The 17737-nt window shown below is 45.8% G+C and overlaps 1 protein-coding gene across 7 annotated transcripts in view; it reads left to right on the forward strand.

Moving 5' to 3' along the window:
- Positions 1 to 17737, forward strand: part of CAPN5 (calpain 5) — a 148062-nt gene that overhangs the window by 31109 nt on the left and 99216 nt on the right. For all 7 annotated transcript variants that reach the window (XM_073335229.2, XM_073335252.2, XM_073335258.2 and 4 more), the window contains one exon: positions 17525 to 17701. In XM_073335229.2, coding sequence (XP_073191330.2) covers positions 17540 to 17701 — 162 coding nt within the window. In that variant the 5' untranslated portion in view covers positions 17525 to 17539. The remainder of the gene's footprint in view (positions 1 to 17524; positions 17702 to 17737) is intronic.

Consider the following 17737-nt stretch of genomic DNA (forward strand, 5'->3'; position numbering starts at 1 on the left):
TTGCTTAAAGTATTTCTTTTACAAATACCCTTGCTGATTGCAGGCAAAACAGAGAAATTGCCTCCATATTTTCCTGTTTTTGTTCTATAGGCAGGCCAGGTTTCAAAGGCTTTTATCTTTTAAGGGTTATGGGGAAATTATCCCACTGTTTAGTCATTAAATCCCTGAGTTTTCCTTCTTATACAGCAGACCAAGTTTATAATGTTTTTCCTGCTGTGTTAAGCTTTAAGTTTTATTTACAGGTAATAACTGAGAAGCATCATTACCATACGACCTTAAAGGATTTTTCCAAAAATCATACACACTATACGTTGTTACAGGGATACTTATTATCATTAAATTTATTAAAATTATCTTGTTATCCCATGCCTTTTATTTAGACAATTTGTTTGCTGACCAGGTATGTCCTTTATCTGCAGCTCCTTTGTGCTGCTAGTTCTTTCCTTCCTTTATCATTTAGGTAATTTGCATTTTCACAGAAACTTCCTGCTTTTGGATTTAAAACCATCAGCAGCTCAGAGACTCTATCTTAAAAGGGACACAATCAACTTTCACCAGAGTTTTGATTACTTTTAACTTCTGCTTCCAAAACACACAGCAATCTGAAAAAGAAAACCCAACCTATTGTGGCTCCCTTTGGAGCCCTAATAGCATTTTAATTAAGTAGCATGGTATGTTTGCATTTCTTTTGCCCCTTCTACAATATACCCTGCACATGTTCTGGGGCAAATGCACATTCCTTCCATAGTTTAACTTCTATAACATTATCCAGATCCATTTTTACATAAGGTGTCACTATTTCTTTTTTTGCTTACAGAGTTTTCATGTACCTTTATCAAAGTGACAGTCTGATTACTCAGAGCCATTTTAAGACTCAGTGTTTCTAACATTGCTCCTTTTTGTTTTGTGCACCTCACCCCTGCTGTTGCTTCAGAGAGGCACTGTCTTTTTTAATTTTTTTTTTTACTACAACTCTCATCTGCTATTTTGTTACAAAAACAAACAAACAAAAAACAAACAAAAAGAATCCAAAAATTTTTTTTTTTATATTCTCCTGATTTTGACTGCCCTGCTGCAGCCACAACTTAAAAACATTTTAAATTTTGTAAAGCATTGAGTTACCTTTTAAGGGTTAAATGCCAAATCCCAAAGCCAAACAACACTAATTACCTGTGTCTAGCAAAAAGGTCTGTCAGTTTTGCAACTTTGAATTAAAGAGTCAAATGGATTTTTAGTGGCATTATTTAAAAAAAACCAAAACTAACTGGTCCTTAGAACTTTACATATTTACACACACACAGACAGATACATACACATTTTCTTTTCCTTAACATCCCTTCCACACTGCTCTGTTTTTTACATCTTACATTCCCTTTATACATTTGAGGCAGTTAAGTTCCAATAGAACCCTCTTATGTTCTTTTAGCAAATTTGACTAAATTGTCCAGTCAAATGATTTTAATCAGATAGTTTATTTTTGCCTGGCTAATTTACAGACATTCCTTTGGAAAAGGGCCCATTTTTCTTTCAGAATGGCTGCAAAGAAACCAAGAATGCTCTAACACTTTTCCTTTTTAACATTTTCGGTTAAAAGTTGTTTGGGTGAAATACAAAGTTTAACTGCTTAATTCCCTCCAGCCTCTGCAGAGTTAACTTTTTTTTTTTTTTTTTTTTTTTACTCTCTTTTCTCTTTGTAATTATGCCTGGGGGTGCCGTACATAGGACCTTCTCCCCCTTTACCTGCCTCCCTCCAGCCTCTGCAGAGTTAACTTTTTCACTCTTTTTGTATTCCTGGAGTGCCTCTTTCACTATTTTCAGCTGGCTTTGGATATTTGTAGCCAGCACCTTCCAATTGTCTGCTCCCTTTTCCATTTGTGCCTTTTCCTCTTTACATGAAGACAAGCAGAGGGAAGAATCCTTACATGCCTCCCACAACAACCAAATTGCTGCTGCATCTCTTTTGGCAGCACTAGAAGGTTTGTATATGAGGATATACTGAGCCAATCTATCCTCTAGGTCCGAAATAGTGCAGACATCAGCTAGGCCTTGTTTAGTCCAAGGACTGTGCCCAAATTTTTGAAGGATTTGTTTAAAAGGTGTAATTTCTTTAACAAAAGGTGAGGTTGGAGTTCCTTCTGACTCCATTTCTCCCTCTAGTACTGGCTTACCCTGTTTTCTTTTAAACATCTTAACATGGATATTTCAATCTCTTTGTCACTGCTGGTATTACTTAGCAAGTGACACAGCCTAGATTCTGAAATCATAGCTTAATCTATGCGTTTTTCCCCTGCTACCTTCCCGGAGGCCAGCAGGTCCCCTGCTACCTTCCCAGAGGCCAGCAGGTCCAGTTAACCTATTTCTCCCTGCTACCTTCTCGGAGGGCAACAGGTCTGGTTAACCTGTTTCTCCCTGCTACCTTCTCGGAGGCCAGCAGGTCCAGTTAACCTGTTCTTCCCTGCTACCTTCTCGGAGGCCAGCAGGTCCCCTGCTACCTTCTCGGAGGCCAGCAGGTCTGGTTTAATCTGTTTTCCCTACTACCTTCTCGGAGGCCAGCAGGTCCCCTGCTACCTTCTCGGAGGCCAGCAGGTCTGGTTTAATCTGTTTTTCCTGCTACCTTCTCGGAGGCCAGCAGGTCCCCTGCTACCTTCTCGGAGGCCAGCAGGTCTGGTTTAATCTGTTTTCCCTACTACCTTCTCGGAGGCCAGCAGGTCCCCTGCTACCTTCTCGGAGGCCAGCAGGTCTGGTTTAATCTGTTTTCCCTACTACCTTCTCGGAGGCCAGCAGGTCTCCTGCTACCTTCTCGGAGGCCAGCAGGTCTGGTTTAATCTGTTTTCCCTACTACCTTCTCGGAGGCCAGCAGGTCTCCTGCTACCTTCTCGGAGGCCAGCAGGTCTGGTTTAATCTGTTTTTCCTGCTACCTTCTCGGAGGCCAGCAGGTCCCCTGCTACCTTCTCGGAGGCCAGCAGGTCTGGTTTAATCTGTTTTTCCTGCTACCTTCTCGGAGGCCAGCAGGTTCCCTGCTACCTTCTTGGAGGCCAGCAGGTCTGGTTAACCTAATAGAGATGCCTAGCTCACTAGAGCTGGCGGTGTGCACACCAATATTTACAATAACTGAGGTTTTTTACCAATATTCCCCCTTTCGCAATTCTCCACCAAAATGTTGTACCAATAAAATAAAAACCAGCAGGATCTTATTAAAGGGAAAAAGGCAAAATACCACATTTATTGTGAATACAGAAAGAATCATAGTAAGCAGTTAGTTATAGCTATAACATTCCATTCAATCTCATATTTATTCACACATTCATTCATACAAACACACACACACACACACCCACACACACAGGTTCTGCAAGGTTGTTATCATAGTTACCAGCCTTAGAGTTGCTCATGCCAAGCCACTGGCCAGGTGGCCTGGACATGAGGAGGGAGCAGGGCCTTGTCAGATGCTCATCTGATGCTCCTGGAAGTTGGTTTGCAGAATCAGACCCCAAAGTTCTCACTTTTTAGAGTCTATTTTTATAGGAATTTCTTCCTATGCCAGTCTATGGGAATTGCTTCATCATGCTGTTGCTGAATCAATCAGCAGATAGCACATTCCTGACGGCTCCAAGATGTTATCTTGTTCTTTGGTTCTCCCATCCTTGAGGCTGTTGGGTGGATTCCAGTCTGCCCTCCGGGGTGGGGGTCGTCTGGTTATTTCCAATTGACGCCTTCTTCAGCCGATGGACACTGGATTCTTAGGCTGGCACCTCCCTGATCATTCAGTTATTATCCACACCAAGCATCCATCCACATACATCCTCTATCTCTATTTTAATCACAATTGTTAATACAACAAAAGGGCGGGGAGTCTCTGGGTGTTGTTTCTGTTGTTAGAGTATTGCTTTGAGTCTCTCTCTGTGTGAACTGCTTTGAGAACAGACTCTGTCTTAGAATGTACTAACACGGTTAGCAGCTTGCAAGTTTCACACATAGAGGGAGAGAAAGAGTACCAAAAACCAAGAGACCTCTTAATTAGTAATACCCTGGAATTTAAACTCTGGGGAATCAAACTCATTTGTGATTTTAATACAGAACTTCTTTAATATGATCCAACAGCTGAAGTTGGGTATCTTAGTTCGAACCCGCCCCAGTGTAGCCCACGCCTTTGATCCTCAGCGTCCCCTCTCTGCAAACTGGGCACAATAGTATTTATTCACCTGATGGTGATGTGACGAGTCCTAACTAAGTAATGCTTGTAAAGTGCTATGTGTTTGCAAAATATTCTGCAGGCTAATTAGTATCGGAGCCTGACAGCATCAGGATTAGAACCCAGGGATTCTTGGTTCCCATCCCTGAGCTGCAATTTACGAGCTCGTTCCACCACTAGGATAATTCCTCACCCCATAAGCCAAGATTGGATATTTCTCTAAAAGATATGCTATGGCTCAAACAGAAGGGAGGGCTGGATGCAGGAATTACTAGGTGAAGTTCTGTGATCTGGGTTATGCAGGAGGTCAGATGAGATGATTGCAATGGTCCCTTCTGGCCTTGGTATCTCTGGATAGTTGAAATAATTTGTCTAAGAGGTGCTGCAGTAATGAAACAAGTGAATTTTGTGCACACAAATATTCTTATAAAGAATAGTTTCTCCCCAGCACTGTGTTGCTGGTTCCCTTTTGGAGCATAAGCAGGGGCTGGCCACATGCTCCTGTTCTGAGCTTTTGTGGTTTAAAACAAAACAAAACAAGAAAAAGGTTGACCACACAACGTTTCTGCAATTTTTTTTTTAAATTCCAGTGGAAACCGGGTTGAAAAGAAACTTGCCCCTGGGGTGTCAGGAAACCAAATGTTTAAGCATTGTGATGGCACAGGAGAAACTGAAAAGTGAAACTGATTCAAGACAGCTGTGTGTCACCAGCTGTGATGAAGGTGTAAGATCCAAGTGTGGAAGTGAAGTGAATTGAGATGGGGTTGAAAGGGCCCCACCACGGAGGCCTGTGGCCACCCCTCCCCCTGCAGGGGGGCTGTGTAGGGCACCAAAATGTCTAGGGATGCCCTGGTAGCAAACGTTGTTCTAGGCTGTTTGTTGTTGTTCGCTCTCTTCCCACTTCCTCAGAGTTGTTTGTATCCACAGCAACTGTCTGGTAATGGGCCAGTAATTCATATATGGTTCAGTGTGAGGAATGAGGAACTTCTAAGTATTTTGCAAAGGTGGCGCTAAGAAGTGGGAGGTCCCGTTGGTATTTGCATCAGTGAGGCGAAACCAGTGACTCTTAGGTTTAACCCCAACACTCCAGGCCAAAAGCCTTTTCAAGTGGAACCTTATTCAAATGAGATTTACAGACAGTTTCTTCACAATGTCTACACAAAAAGCTGTGTCCAGGCAGGGCATTGAGCTGGACTCAGGAGACCCTATTCCCTGCTCTGCAACAGGCCTCTTGTGTGATCATGGAGGGTATGTCTACACTGCCCTCTAAGCCTGGGCTCTGACTCAGGTTTGAGCCCAAGCTCCCCTTCCATCCACACACACATCAGTCTCCTCGGATTAGTGAGCACTCAGGACACGGGCCCTAGGACCTGCTGTGACTCAGATCCAACGCCTGTCACTTGGCAACGTGGATGCGGCTCAAGCCACAGACCTGAGTCAGAAGGTCTGTGCAATGCAGTATGGATGTTTTAACGTGGTCCAGCAATTGCAGAGTGGACCCGCAAGTGCTGGCTTGGAAACACCGAGTGTGCAAGCACAAGTCCCGCAGACCCAGATTTACAATGCAGTGCAGACACTCCCTTAGGGCTGGTCTACACTTGAAGCAAACACCTGTCAGGGATGGTTTAATTAGGAGATGTATGTAAACCCCCGGCAGTGTGGGGCGTGGGAGATGGACTCAGCTTCTTGAGGTCCTTTCCAGCCTAGATTTCTGTCAGTCCATGTTCTGTGTAGAAACTGGGTGAAGTAGTTTCTTTTGTGGTTCGGTGGATCTGGTAACACCCAAGCTGTTCTGAGTCTCCCAGGAACAGGTGGAAAAACAAGTTGGTTGACTCACTGCTTGTTTAGTGGGGCAAACCACGTGAGGGAGAGGGCACACAAAGCAGTATTGGCTTGCTGTGCGTGCGGTATGTTTCCAGCTTTGTTGAATGTATTTGTTTATAAGGAGGGAATCTGGCCACATGGGCTTTAATCAAGTGCAGTGTATCCGCTTCACTGCAGACCGCAAACCTTGAAAGAACTCGGGTACTGCTAGCAACATAATGTGAAGATTAGACATTATGGGTGAAATCTAGGCTCCATTGAAGTAAACGGCGAAACTCCCTCTCACTTCAATGGGACCAGGATTTCCCCCTATGATCAGAAGGCTAAAGACCTACTAGACACTTCCTACTGTACCGTGCTGGGATCAGACAACTGAATTCTAGAAGTTGCCCCAAGTGGCGTGTGTTGTCGTGCCAGATTGCATGCGGAGTCATGCCATTAAGCCCAGATGTTGAGCCGTAGGAGCCCCGGTTCTAGAGGGGTGGAATTTCTGCAGTGGGAAGAGAATAGCCTTTTAGTTTGCAATCGGACCCTACCTGTATAAGCGCTTTAAATAGTTATCCTGGTTTCAGCACTCATGAGCGTAATCACTACCAGCTGGCAGTGCTGGCTGGCTCCAATGCCCCAAAATCTCTGGAGGCAATAAAGGGAATTCCATCATATAGCTGAGTCATATGATTGACCTTCTCCTCCAAGAAACTTTCTCTCCCAGTTTAACCCTTTCAGCCTCTTAACAGCTGTGCCAGACATCTGGATTCAAGCTTTGTTTTAATCCACCAGTGTTTTAATCCACTGTCTGTGCATCCTATTTCCATTGTTGCTGTAACGTGATGGCCTTGATCTTTCTCGCCCAGGTTGTATTTATTTTGCAGCAGCCATGGAATTGTCTGTTTCTAATACTCCTTTGAGGTTTCTGAACTTGGTTCTCCTGGCTTTTGTGCAAGAGAAAAAAGCAATTAGGCTACCCAGAACATTTTAATGTGCCAGATCTAATGTGTAAATTGGAAGCAATGATGGATTTAACAGCAGGCAGTGTCAGAATTCTGCCTTTCTCTTTAATGGTTTTTAACAAATATTCTTTCTCGTTTCACTAGAGTCTCCTTTTGGAAACCAAATCGATTTCTGTGAGTGAGTCATTCGTTTATAATAATTAAAGGTATATTTGCATAGTGCCTACCATCCCAGGGGATCCCAAAGTACTTTCCAAACAGGAATCAAATCACCCTACATGCTGAAATGGAGCCCCTCTTGGGTGGAAAGTACCTGCTGTTTAATAGCTCTCAGCAGCTATGTAGACTCAGTGATCAGATTGTTGGGACCTCTGTTTTACATCTCACATGGATGGTGGTACATCCAGTAATAGTGTCCCCTAACACTATGTGGGTTCAGTACTGACTGAGAGGGAGAGTGCCACCTACTGAATTATAAGATTGTAGCTTAGCACAGTTCTCTGAGCACCATGGTGGAGACTGTAGGTGGGAAGAAACCTGTCAGAGTTCTCGTTTGCAAAAGAAACACATGCTTCTGCATTAAAAAGCAGAGCCTAAAGTGATTAGTTCACACCCAGAGCTCCTACGTTGGGAGATGTAATTACCATGTAGTCATAGATTTTAAAGCCAAGAGGGATCATTACAGTCCCTCTGGCCTGACCTCCTACAGACACCCACCATAGCATTTCACCAAGTGGTTTCTGCATCAGCTAAACTTTGAGTTAAGTTAAAGCATGTCTCTTAGAAAGATATCCAAGCTAGATTTAAATTTTGCTGATTCCTTCTACATAACCTCTCCAAGCTATGGCCTTTCCTAGCCATCTGCGCAGCTAAAATGCTCGTCCAGGCTCTCATCTCCCGTATCGATTGCTGCTCTATCCTTCTCTCTGCCCTTGACAAATGCAATCTTGCCTCGCGGATACCCAGTTTCTGTTGCTTTGACCATGTTACCCCTCTTTGCTTGCTTCCCCTGCCTCCCCCTTTTCTATCCTATCAAACATAGGCTGTGAAGGTCAAGATAAGTCGCATATCCCCCTTCCCATCCTCCCTCCTTCACTATCAAGATGTCGACTTCCGCCTCCAATTGCATTGATCCTAGCCTCCATTGGCCTCTTGTTAAATTTTCAAACAAGCACCTTCGTGCTTTCTCCCATGTTGCACCTCATGCTTGGGAGGTGCTTTCCGTAAACATCTGCAAAGCTACCTCATCCCTCCTTCAAAACTTTCCTTTGCCGTCTTGCCTAGAAAAAAATTGGCTTAATCTGAGGATGTGCTGAGACCACTGTCTGTCCTGCTGACAGCACTATCTGTGTTTTCTTGTATTTCCTCCTCTGTCTGTCATCTATCTGTTGTCTCTTGTCTTATAGTTAGATTGTAACTCTTTGGGGGCAGGGACCATCTCTTTGTTCTGTGTTTGTACAGCGCCTAGCACAGCAGGCTCTTGGTCCGTGACTAGGGCTCATAGGTGCTACGGTAATACAAACAACAATAATAATCACCAGTCTTTGCCCTCCACATCATCTATACCTGCTTGAGATCCTTGGGGGCCCTACAGTCGATGGATTGCTCATACCCAGATTCTCTTATGGGGCTCTTACAAGACCCTTTAGGAATTTCATTTTGGCATTTCTTTACCCCTCTTTCTTCCAGTGCCCCAGCTCTGCTCTGCATGTGCTCAGATGATGCTGGACAAATAACCATGCATAAAGAGCACTGTACAATAAATACAGGGAGCTGCTGTCCCAAGGGGCTTACAGCATAAGTGCCCAGTCCTGTTCCCACTGAGGTCAAGAGAGCAAATGCCTCGTTAGCATTAAGGCCCTGAAGTCGAAGGAATTCACCAGTTGTAAGTCTGGTCACGGAACAGTGCACAGTTAAAACACTCTGGTCACTCGATTTCTGATCTAAAAGGGACTATTCTTCAACAAAAAAACTTTGAAAACAGACTCCAATGAGAGACTGCTGAATTGGAATTAATCTGCAAATTGGATACAATTAACTTAGGCTTGAATAGAGACTGGGAGTGGTCGAGTCATTATACAAAGTAAAACTATTTCCCCTTGTTTATTCCTCCCCCCCCCCCACTGTTCCTCAGATGTTCTTGTAAACTCCTGGAAATGTGCTGGAAATGGCCCACCTTGATTATCACTTCAAAAGGTTTTCTCTCCCCCCACCCCACTCTCCTGTTGGTAATAGCTCATCTTAAGTGATCACTCTCCTTTCAATATGTATGATAAACACCCATTTTTTCATGGTCTGTGTATGTATATAAATCTCCTCACTGTATTTTCCACTTTATGCATCTGATGAAGTGAGCTGTAGCTCACGAAAGCTTATGCTCAAATAAATTGGTTAGTCTCTAAGGTGCCACAAGTCCTCCTTTTCTTAAAACAAAGTTTGGCACTTTCCATCTAAAGGATATGAAAGTACTTTCCAAACCCTCATGCCTTTACTCTCACAGCACTTCAAGGTAGTGGGTGAGTTTTATATTAGTCTCTTGGGGAAACTGAAGCAGGGATAAGTGAAGTTCCTCTCTGAAAGGAAGTGAACTGCAGAGCACAGAACCCAGGTCTCCTTGATTCCCAGGCTGTGCGTTGACCACGAGACCATGTGGTTTCCTCTCTCAAAATGTATCACTCTGTTGTATTGTCCATGCCAGACTGTGATGAGTCACCCAAAAGGTGTTCCAAACTGTACAGGGTGTGGCACAGAGAGTGATCAGGTAAGGTGAGCTATTACCAGCAGGAGAGCAGGGGGGCGGGGAGGAGTGGGGGCGGGGAGGAGACACCTTTTGTAGTGATAATCAAGGTGGGCCATTTCCAGCAGTTGACAAGAACTTCTGAGGAACAGTGGGGAGGAAATATATTGGGGAAATAGTTCCCCTTCCCCCCCCCCCCCGCTCTCCTGCTGGTAATAGCTCACCTTACCTGATTACTCTTGTTACAGTGTGTATGGTAACACCCATTGTTTCATGTTCTCTATGTATATAAATCTCCCCACTGTATTTTCCACTGAATGCATCCAATGAAGTGAGCTGTAGCTCACGAAAGCTTATGCTCAAATAAATTTGTTAGTCTCTAAGGTGCCACAAGTCCTCCTTTTTCTTTTTGTGACTACAGACTAACACAGCTGCTACTCTGAAACTTACCTCCTGTTTGCCCCTAATTTATATAGTAATATTCTTAGCTATACCTTAACCAATCGTTCTACTGAAATTTACCTAACCAATCCTAACATATTGTAACATGATTAGCTAACCAATTATATCCCACCATCTTAATTAGTTTACATCCAGCAAAATTAATTATACAGCAGACAGAAACAATCACAGAACCAGACAGAGACCATGCAAATAAACAATAGCAAAGTGGGAACTATAATGACAAGACAATACAGAAGTGAGGATTTCACAGCTACATCTAAAAAGACATAAGGGTTTCCCAGCTGTGTCTATTGATAAGTGAGTTCTTACCAGACAGAAAACTATCAACCTAAATGTCCTTTTACATCTTCTAGGCTCTTCCCTTTCTCTGGAGGTGATAGGTCGGATCACCTTCCTAACAGCCCCATATTGACTAGTTTGGAATGTGAGGATGTGACCGGTCGCTTCCCAGCTTATGGCTGCCCCTGCTGCTTAGCCAAAGGCATTGGCCTAAGAACAGGGTCTCAGACTGTCACTGTGAGAGAAGGCCCTTACACAGATTCTTTCTTGTATACCTCTATTAATAGCTAAATGATAAACATATACCTACATTCTTAAAGTACAGGCCTTTACAGGCAGGCCTGAATATCTATATCCTAACAGGTTGCATTTCTCTGGTTTTGTTTATGAGAAGGTCACGCAGGACAGTATCAAAAGTCGTACAAAAGTGAAGATATCCCCCCCCCCCCCCCAATGGCTTGTTACCCTGGCAAAGAAAGCTATCAGGCTGGTTTGACATGATTTGTTTTTGACAAATCCGTGCTTACTGTTACTTATCACCTTATTATCTTCTAGATGTTTGCAAATTGCTTGCTTGATTATTTGCCCCATTATTTTTCTGAGTGACTGACGTGTCCGGTGTCGTCATGCTGGTTGATGTCAAGCCGTTTTAATTTTTAAAAGCTGCCCCAGCTGGGCATCTCCGTGGTGCTTGTGTGTGGGTGCTGACACCCATGGCAGGATTTTAGGGCCAGTGGGAGAGTCTTTGGGTATCCTTAAGGACAGTGGAACTGGTGCTGGATTGCCAGCTGCAGGGAGGGAGAGAGTCCTTTGTGCACCATGGAGCACCGACTGTCCCCAAGTCACTATCCAGGAGGGACTTGACAGGAGGGCAGAGGCAGGATGGGAGAGGCACATGGGGAGCTCAGGGGCAGCCAGTGCAGAAGCTCTATTAGTGGCTGTGCGGTGACTCCACTGGATGCCCTGCAAACGTGCCCCCCTTTCTCCCCCTGGCCTCATCCCTGCATGGGGTACGATTTCCACAGGACTCAAGTCTCTCCCTGACTGACATTCCAGGATCCACCCCCAGTGCAGTGCAGCTGATTTTTGCGCTCTGCTTTGGGGGTTGCTTTGTGTCTGGCTGGAGGGTTTATTTTCCCCTAGGCTCTGCACATGAGGACAGGCTCAGCATGATGTCCAAATCAGCACTCAGTCTGTGTGTCTTAGGTAATTGCATGGTCCCCATCACCACCATATCTGGGTGCCTCACAATCTCATTGTACTTCTCACAAAACCCGTGTGCGGCAGGGAAGTACTGTATCCCCGTTGCAGAGGTGGGCAAGTGAAGCTCAGAGGGGCTAAGTGACTTGCCCAAGGTCACAGAGGAAGTGACTGGCAGAACAGAGAATTAAGCCCAAGTCTCCCCAATCCCAGGCTAATGCTCTGACCACCAGACCACCTTCCTCTGCCTGCTGGCCTGACAGTGGGTTAATCCCGTGACCAGGACCTTTGAGGAACAGGGACACATTTGGTTTCCAGGTGCAAGTGTGTGCTCACTGTATAAAAAGCCAAACAGTGCAGGCTCCTGTGATGTGGGATTCCCAGCTTGTTTTCCCCTTAGCAGCAGGATTTGGATGGCTGGTGGTGCCTAAAACAGGTGTTTTGTTCAGACTTGTACAAGAACCTGGTTTAACCGGTGTTTCTTGATTGTTTCTCCTGCCAGACCGGAGCAGACCTGAGGTCCAGTTAGTCCTGTATCCTGTCTCTGGAAGGTTGCTAGTAACAGGTGTTAATCCCACCCTCCCCTAAAGTAGGGTTCTCTCTGCCCCCTGTGTGTGTCTCCTCCTGATCTCTGAGAGTGTGTCTACACAGCAAACCCCCCTATGGCAGTGAGTCTGAGAGCCTGGGTCAACTGATGAGGGCCCAGGGGCTCACACTGCAGGGCTAAACATAGCAGTGTAGACGCCTGGGCTTTGAGACCTTCCCAACTCAGAGCCCGGGCTCCGGCCTGCAAGTCTCTACTGCTCTTCTTACCCCCGCCGCGATAGCCCCGCCAGCCTGCTGACCTGGGCTCTGAGACTCACCGGCTGCCGGGTGGGTTTTTGTTGTTTTGTTCTGCTGTGTAGATGCCCCCTCAGAGTATTTAATCCCTCAGGCTACGTCTACACGACAAGCCGGAGCTGCAGCAGTGAGTGTCAGAGCCTGGGTCTGCAGGCTTGGGCTTGCTCTGCAGCACTAAAAGTAGCTGTGGAAGCATTTGGGCTCAGGCTCTGAAGCCTGGGGAGAGGGGTGGATTCAAAGCCCAAGCTCCAGCCCAAGCCCGAACGTCTATCAGTATTTTTAGAGCTGTAATACAAGCCCAAATCTGCAGGCCCTGGCTCTGAGGCTCCCTGCCGTGATTCCTGCTTTCTGGGTAGATTGGCTTCAGACCCAAAGCACAAGGTTTAATGTCCCTTCCAAAGTTTTTATTGTTAGTTGTAACTCTGGATAGCCTTGCTATCCACAGAAACAGCCAATCCCTCTTTGAATCCCGTTTAGTTCATGGCTGCAATGAGCCCCTCGGTTTAATCACATGTGGTGAGACAGAATATTTTCTCTTAGAGCTTTTGTATAAGTGGTTTACAGTTCCCTCTCTCCTTGGCATTTATCAGCATTCAGTTTCATCTGCCTGAATGTTGCCCATTCCCGCAGTTTGGGAAGGTCTCCCTGAAGTTCCTCGTAGACCACTCGGATCCTGGCTAAACTAAATAACTTTGTGTCATCTGCAAATTTTGCTACCTCACTGCTCACCCCCCCCTTCCCAATTGTTGTTAAATACATTTAAACAACCCAGGACTTAGTATGGAACCTTCAGGCCTGCTGTTTTGTAATGATGGGAATTGACCATTTAATCCTACTCTTGACTGTCTGCTAGTTTTTGATCCATGACAGTACTTGGTCTCTTATCCATGACTGCTTAGCTTCTTTAGTAGCCTCTTGTCCGGGACCTTATCTGGGGTATTTTGTAAGGGAAAATCAATTGTCGTCAGGTTCTCCTTTATATCCACTGCATTACTGACACGTTTAAAGAATTTGGAGAGATTAGTGAGACACTATTCTCCATTGCTGAAACCAGGTTGGTCATATCCTGATCTTCCAGGTGTTTCATTATTCTGGTTTTAATGATCACTTCATGCAGTTTGCCAGGTACAGATACAAGGTTGGCTGGCATGCAATTTCTCAGATCACCCATAGAACCCATTTCAAATCTAAGAACATTTTGCTGCCCTCCACTCTTCTGGATCATTGGCTGTGCTACATTCAGAAATATGCTTTGAAGAGAGCCCAGCGGAGGGCAACGAAAATTATTAGTGGGCTGGGGCACATGACTTAGGAGGAGAGGCTGAGGGAATTGGAGTTATTTAGTCTGCAGAAGAGAAGAATGAGGGGGGATTTGATAGCAGCCTTCAACTACCTGAAGAAGGGGGGTTCCAAAGAGGATGGAGCTAGGCTGTTCTCAGTGTTGGCAGGTGACAGAACAAGAAGCAGTGGTCTCAAGTTGCAGGTGGGGAGGTCAAGATTGGATATTAGGAAACACTATTTCACGGGGAGGGTGGTGAAGCACTGGGATGGGTTACCTAGGGAGGTGGTGGAATCTCCATCCTTAGAGGTTTTTAAGGCCTGGCTTGACAAAGCCCTGGCTGGGATGATTTAGTTGGTGTTGGCCCTGCTTTGAGCAGGGGATTGGACTAGATGACCTCCTGAGGTCTCTTCCAACCCGAATCTTCTATGATTCTGTGCTTCTCACCAAGGGAATGGAAATCAGTTTGGATACAAAGAGTAAAAAGCTGAATATCCTCAAGGTTCAGAAATACTGTTGGTTAAAAAAGAAAAACGGGTCACATTTTATATTAAGGTTTTATTTATAAAGGGTTAATAAATAATCAGATGTTATACACTTGCTACAAACGTAAGTAACGTGTTGAAGATGGTTAAAAGTCACTTATTGACCTGTTTGGATTGTGTACCAATTGATTAACCATTTATTAAAACCTCTACTAATCCTTTATTAATCCTTCATAAACTATTTGTCAGTGGATTCTTAATATAAAGTGTGACCAAAGGCTGCAAAAAGTGCTGTAGAATTTGATAAAGAAGAAGAATCTTTCTATGCAGTTTTCAAAGAAACCCATAAAATGCTATGTAGCAGGGGTATACATCTGAGATTCACTATTAGATGGCTTCAAAATGCCACAGAATGGTTCGCATGCTGTTGTTTCTATTACAGGAACGCTCAGTGTTAATTGGGGCTCCATTGCACGAGGCACTGTACAAAGACATAGGGCTTGTCTTCACGTACTGCGCTCCGACGGTGCAGCTGAGCTGCTGTAACGCTTTAGTGAAAACGCCCGAGAGGGCTTCTCCTGTCGGAGTAGTTCATCCACCTCCCTGAGAGGCAGTAGCTGTATTGATGGGAGAAGCTCTCTCATCAACATAGCGTATTTACACAGGAGGGTTAAAGCAGTATAACTGCATTGTTTGGGGGTGTGAATTTTTCACACCCTTGAGCGACGTGGTTATACAAATGTGAGTATGTAGTGTAGACCTGGCCATAGTAACATACAATCCCTGCTTTGGAGAGGGATTTAGAATCCAAGGGTAGGCTTCACCAAGGTATTTAGGCACCTAATGCCCATTAATTTGAAATCAGTAGGTGTTAGGTGTCTAAATACCCTGGTGAATTCCACCCAAATAGATCAGGCAGACCAAGGAAGGAGGGGAAATGGAGGTAGTGACTTGCCCAAGGTCACGTAGCAGGTCGGTGACAGAGCTGGGAATAGAATACAGGTCTCCTGAGCTACCGTGCCCTGTCTACTAGCCGTGTCTAGTACCCGTGCCCTGTCTACTAGCCCACATGTCTCCCCATCCATAGAATTAAATTTTCTATTCAATTTATTGGCCTAGCCCAGCGAACGGAAGGTCTGCTTGAGGTTCGTGCCATTAGCAGCGGCAGCCTTCTCCAGTGGGCACAAGGCTTCTTGCTCCACACCAGTCACCAAAGCTGGCTCGGAGCAGAGGAGATGCTGCACCTTGGAATGTCCCAGGCTCCTGCTGGAGATACTGATACCACTTCCACACACACCCCTGCTACTTCGAGGCGTGATCTAAGCCCTATATTCTCAGGTCGCATTGCAGTAAAGAACAGAATTGCCCATCCACAAAGCCTTTTGCTGTTCCTGGCTCCCAGGAGAGTCCACATCACTTGAGATGACTCAGGACCATGGAGAGTGACTGGGATGAAGCAGAAGAAAATGAATATTTCGGTAAATGAGTCGTAACAGTGGCAGAACCTGGGTAGTGTCATCCAGTGCAATCAGCATGGATGTTGTTTTGGTTTCATTTAGGCACTGAGTAATGAGCATTTTTGCTGCTGATCAGATTGATAACTAAGGCAAACTAAAATATTTGGTTTGCTCTCAGCAGAAGTCTCCTAAATTAAGAGTTTTCATCTCACCCAGGTAAGAGTAGGCAGATTTGCCTAGCAGTCGTCATGAATAATTACCCTGGTTAGGATGGGGGTGGGTTAGAAGCCAGGTTTTTTTTTCTCCATACTAATCCTAATCATTTAACTAAATTAATTGCTTCCAAACAGATGTCCAAATGTGTCCATCGCCTAGTCCCCTGGACACTCGTCACCAATCCTTATGCAGTTACTTGTTCTAACTTTCTAGCCATTGAGCAGTGATTCCCAATGTCTTTGGGCGATGCCTATTTACCAGAATAATACCTTGGCTCAATTGGTGCCCATCACCGAGATCGCTGCATATTCTATCAGGTGGTGCAGACAGCCCGGTGTAAGGACACTCTCTTACCCTATGGGAGGCAGGCATAGATGGGGGTGTCTAGAATGCCAATCAAAGGAGCTGGTATGCAGTTTGTGGGAGCCACCATGCTGGTGGAGAACTAGCGTGGACAGGTTCAGGTGCGACTGTATCTCGTGGGTGTACATGGGACATGATTTCCTCGTCTCCTCTGGGTTGATAAAATCACGCCTGCTCCCAGGATGCCAGCGGCTTGTTGAAAGAGCGCAATTAATCGAGAAAGACATGGCTCTGTGCCAGGAGGCCTTTTTAATTAAAAGAGGTTGGGACATCTGAGAATCTCTATTAAACCTGGCGTCGCCACTGAAGTCATGGAGCGTGTGTGTGTCTGAATTTGGATGGCGGGGAGGGTAGAGCATCCTCTTGCTTGCTAACGTCTCTGGAGGGGTAGGGGGGTGTCCTGTGTCACAGACCTCTGGGGCCACGTACGCTTCCCCATTGCAATCGTGTGACTTCTCCGGTGTTCCTGCTGACTTTGAAGGGATGGAGCTGGCTGCTCCCACAGCTCAGGCATAGCTTGTTACAGTTCATACTAACAGGGCAATGGGAGCCCGTGCCTTTAACAATGCTGGTGGAATGCTCCTGCCCTGCCTGGCCCTAAGCTTGGGGCATAGGTCCTGCATGCCAGGTGGAAAGAGGAGCAGCTGAGCCAGCCTTTTGGGCTGGGTACCAACGTTCCTTATTGCCTGGCTTAGAGGCGCATGTTTGCTCACAGGGTGTGGGAGGCTGGGCGGGTGGGTGGGTGTGGCTGGTTCTCTGCCACTGGGGCATAAATGGGGGGTGCGGGGCCGCTGTCCTTCCTCAACGCAAACTTCCCCGCTCATCAAAGCCCTGGTAAACTCTGGTACGCACCTGCTTCTTTATTGGAACCATGCACGGCAGCATCTTCCCTGTGGTTTGCTTGAAGGGCTGCACCCTTCCTACATGGACTTCGTTATTTCACTAGGACATCAGAGGCTGCAGGCATAGCGCTATTTGGGTTTTTTACTGCGCCCGTCACCATGGTATCTGAGCACCTGAGGTGTCATGGAGGGGGGCAAATGGGATCTATCCCGTCACGCTGTTTGGTGGCCTGTTAGATGAGCTTTAACCTAGTGGAAGCATCTGTTTCCTGTCATTCAGGTGGCCTCTTTTCCTCTCTGTATCTGAATGTTTTTGCTGGGCACTACGGAGCGGGAAGAGTGAGCCTGGTTCTAGGCAGGGCTCTGTGTCTCATCCATGTTGCTTTGTCCCCTAGCGGCTGGGGTGAAGGATGTTCTCCTCAGTGAAGCCCTACGAGAATCAGGACTTCTCGGCCCTGAAGAAACACTGCCAGCGGCAGAAGGTGCTCTTCGAGGACCCGCTCTTCCCCGCCAATGACGACTCCCTCTTCTACAAGTCACGCGTTCAAGGCGTCCAGTGGAAACGTCCGAACGTAAGTGAGGCTTGAATGTCCTCCCTGTGCACATCC

The sequence above is a fragment of the Lepidochelys kempii genome, chromosome 1, assembly GCF_965140285.1.
Source record: "Lepidochelys kempii isolate rLepKem1 chromosome 1, rLepKem1.hap1, whole genome shotgun sequence".
In the NCBI taxonomy this organism is placed as follows: Eukaryota; Metazoa; Chordata; order Testudines; family Cheloniidae; genus Lepidochelys; species Lepidochelys kempii.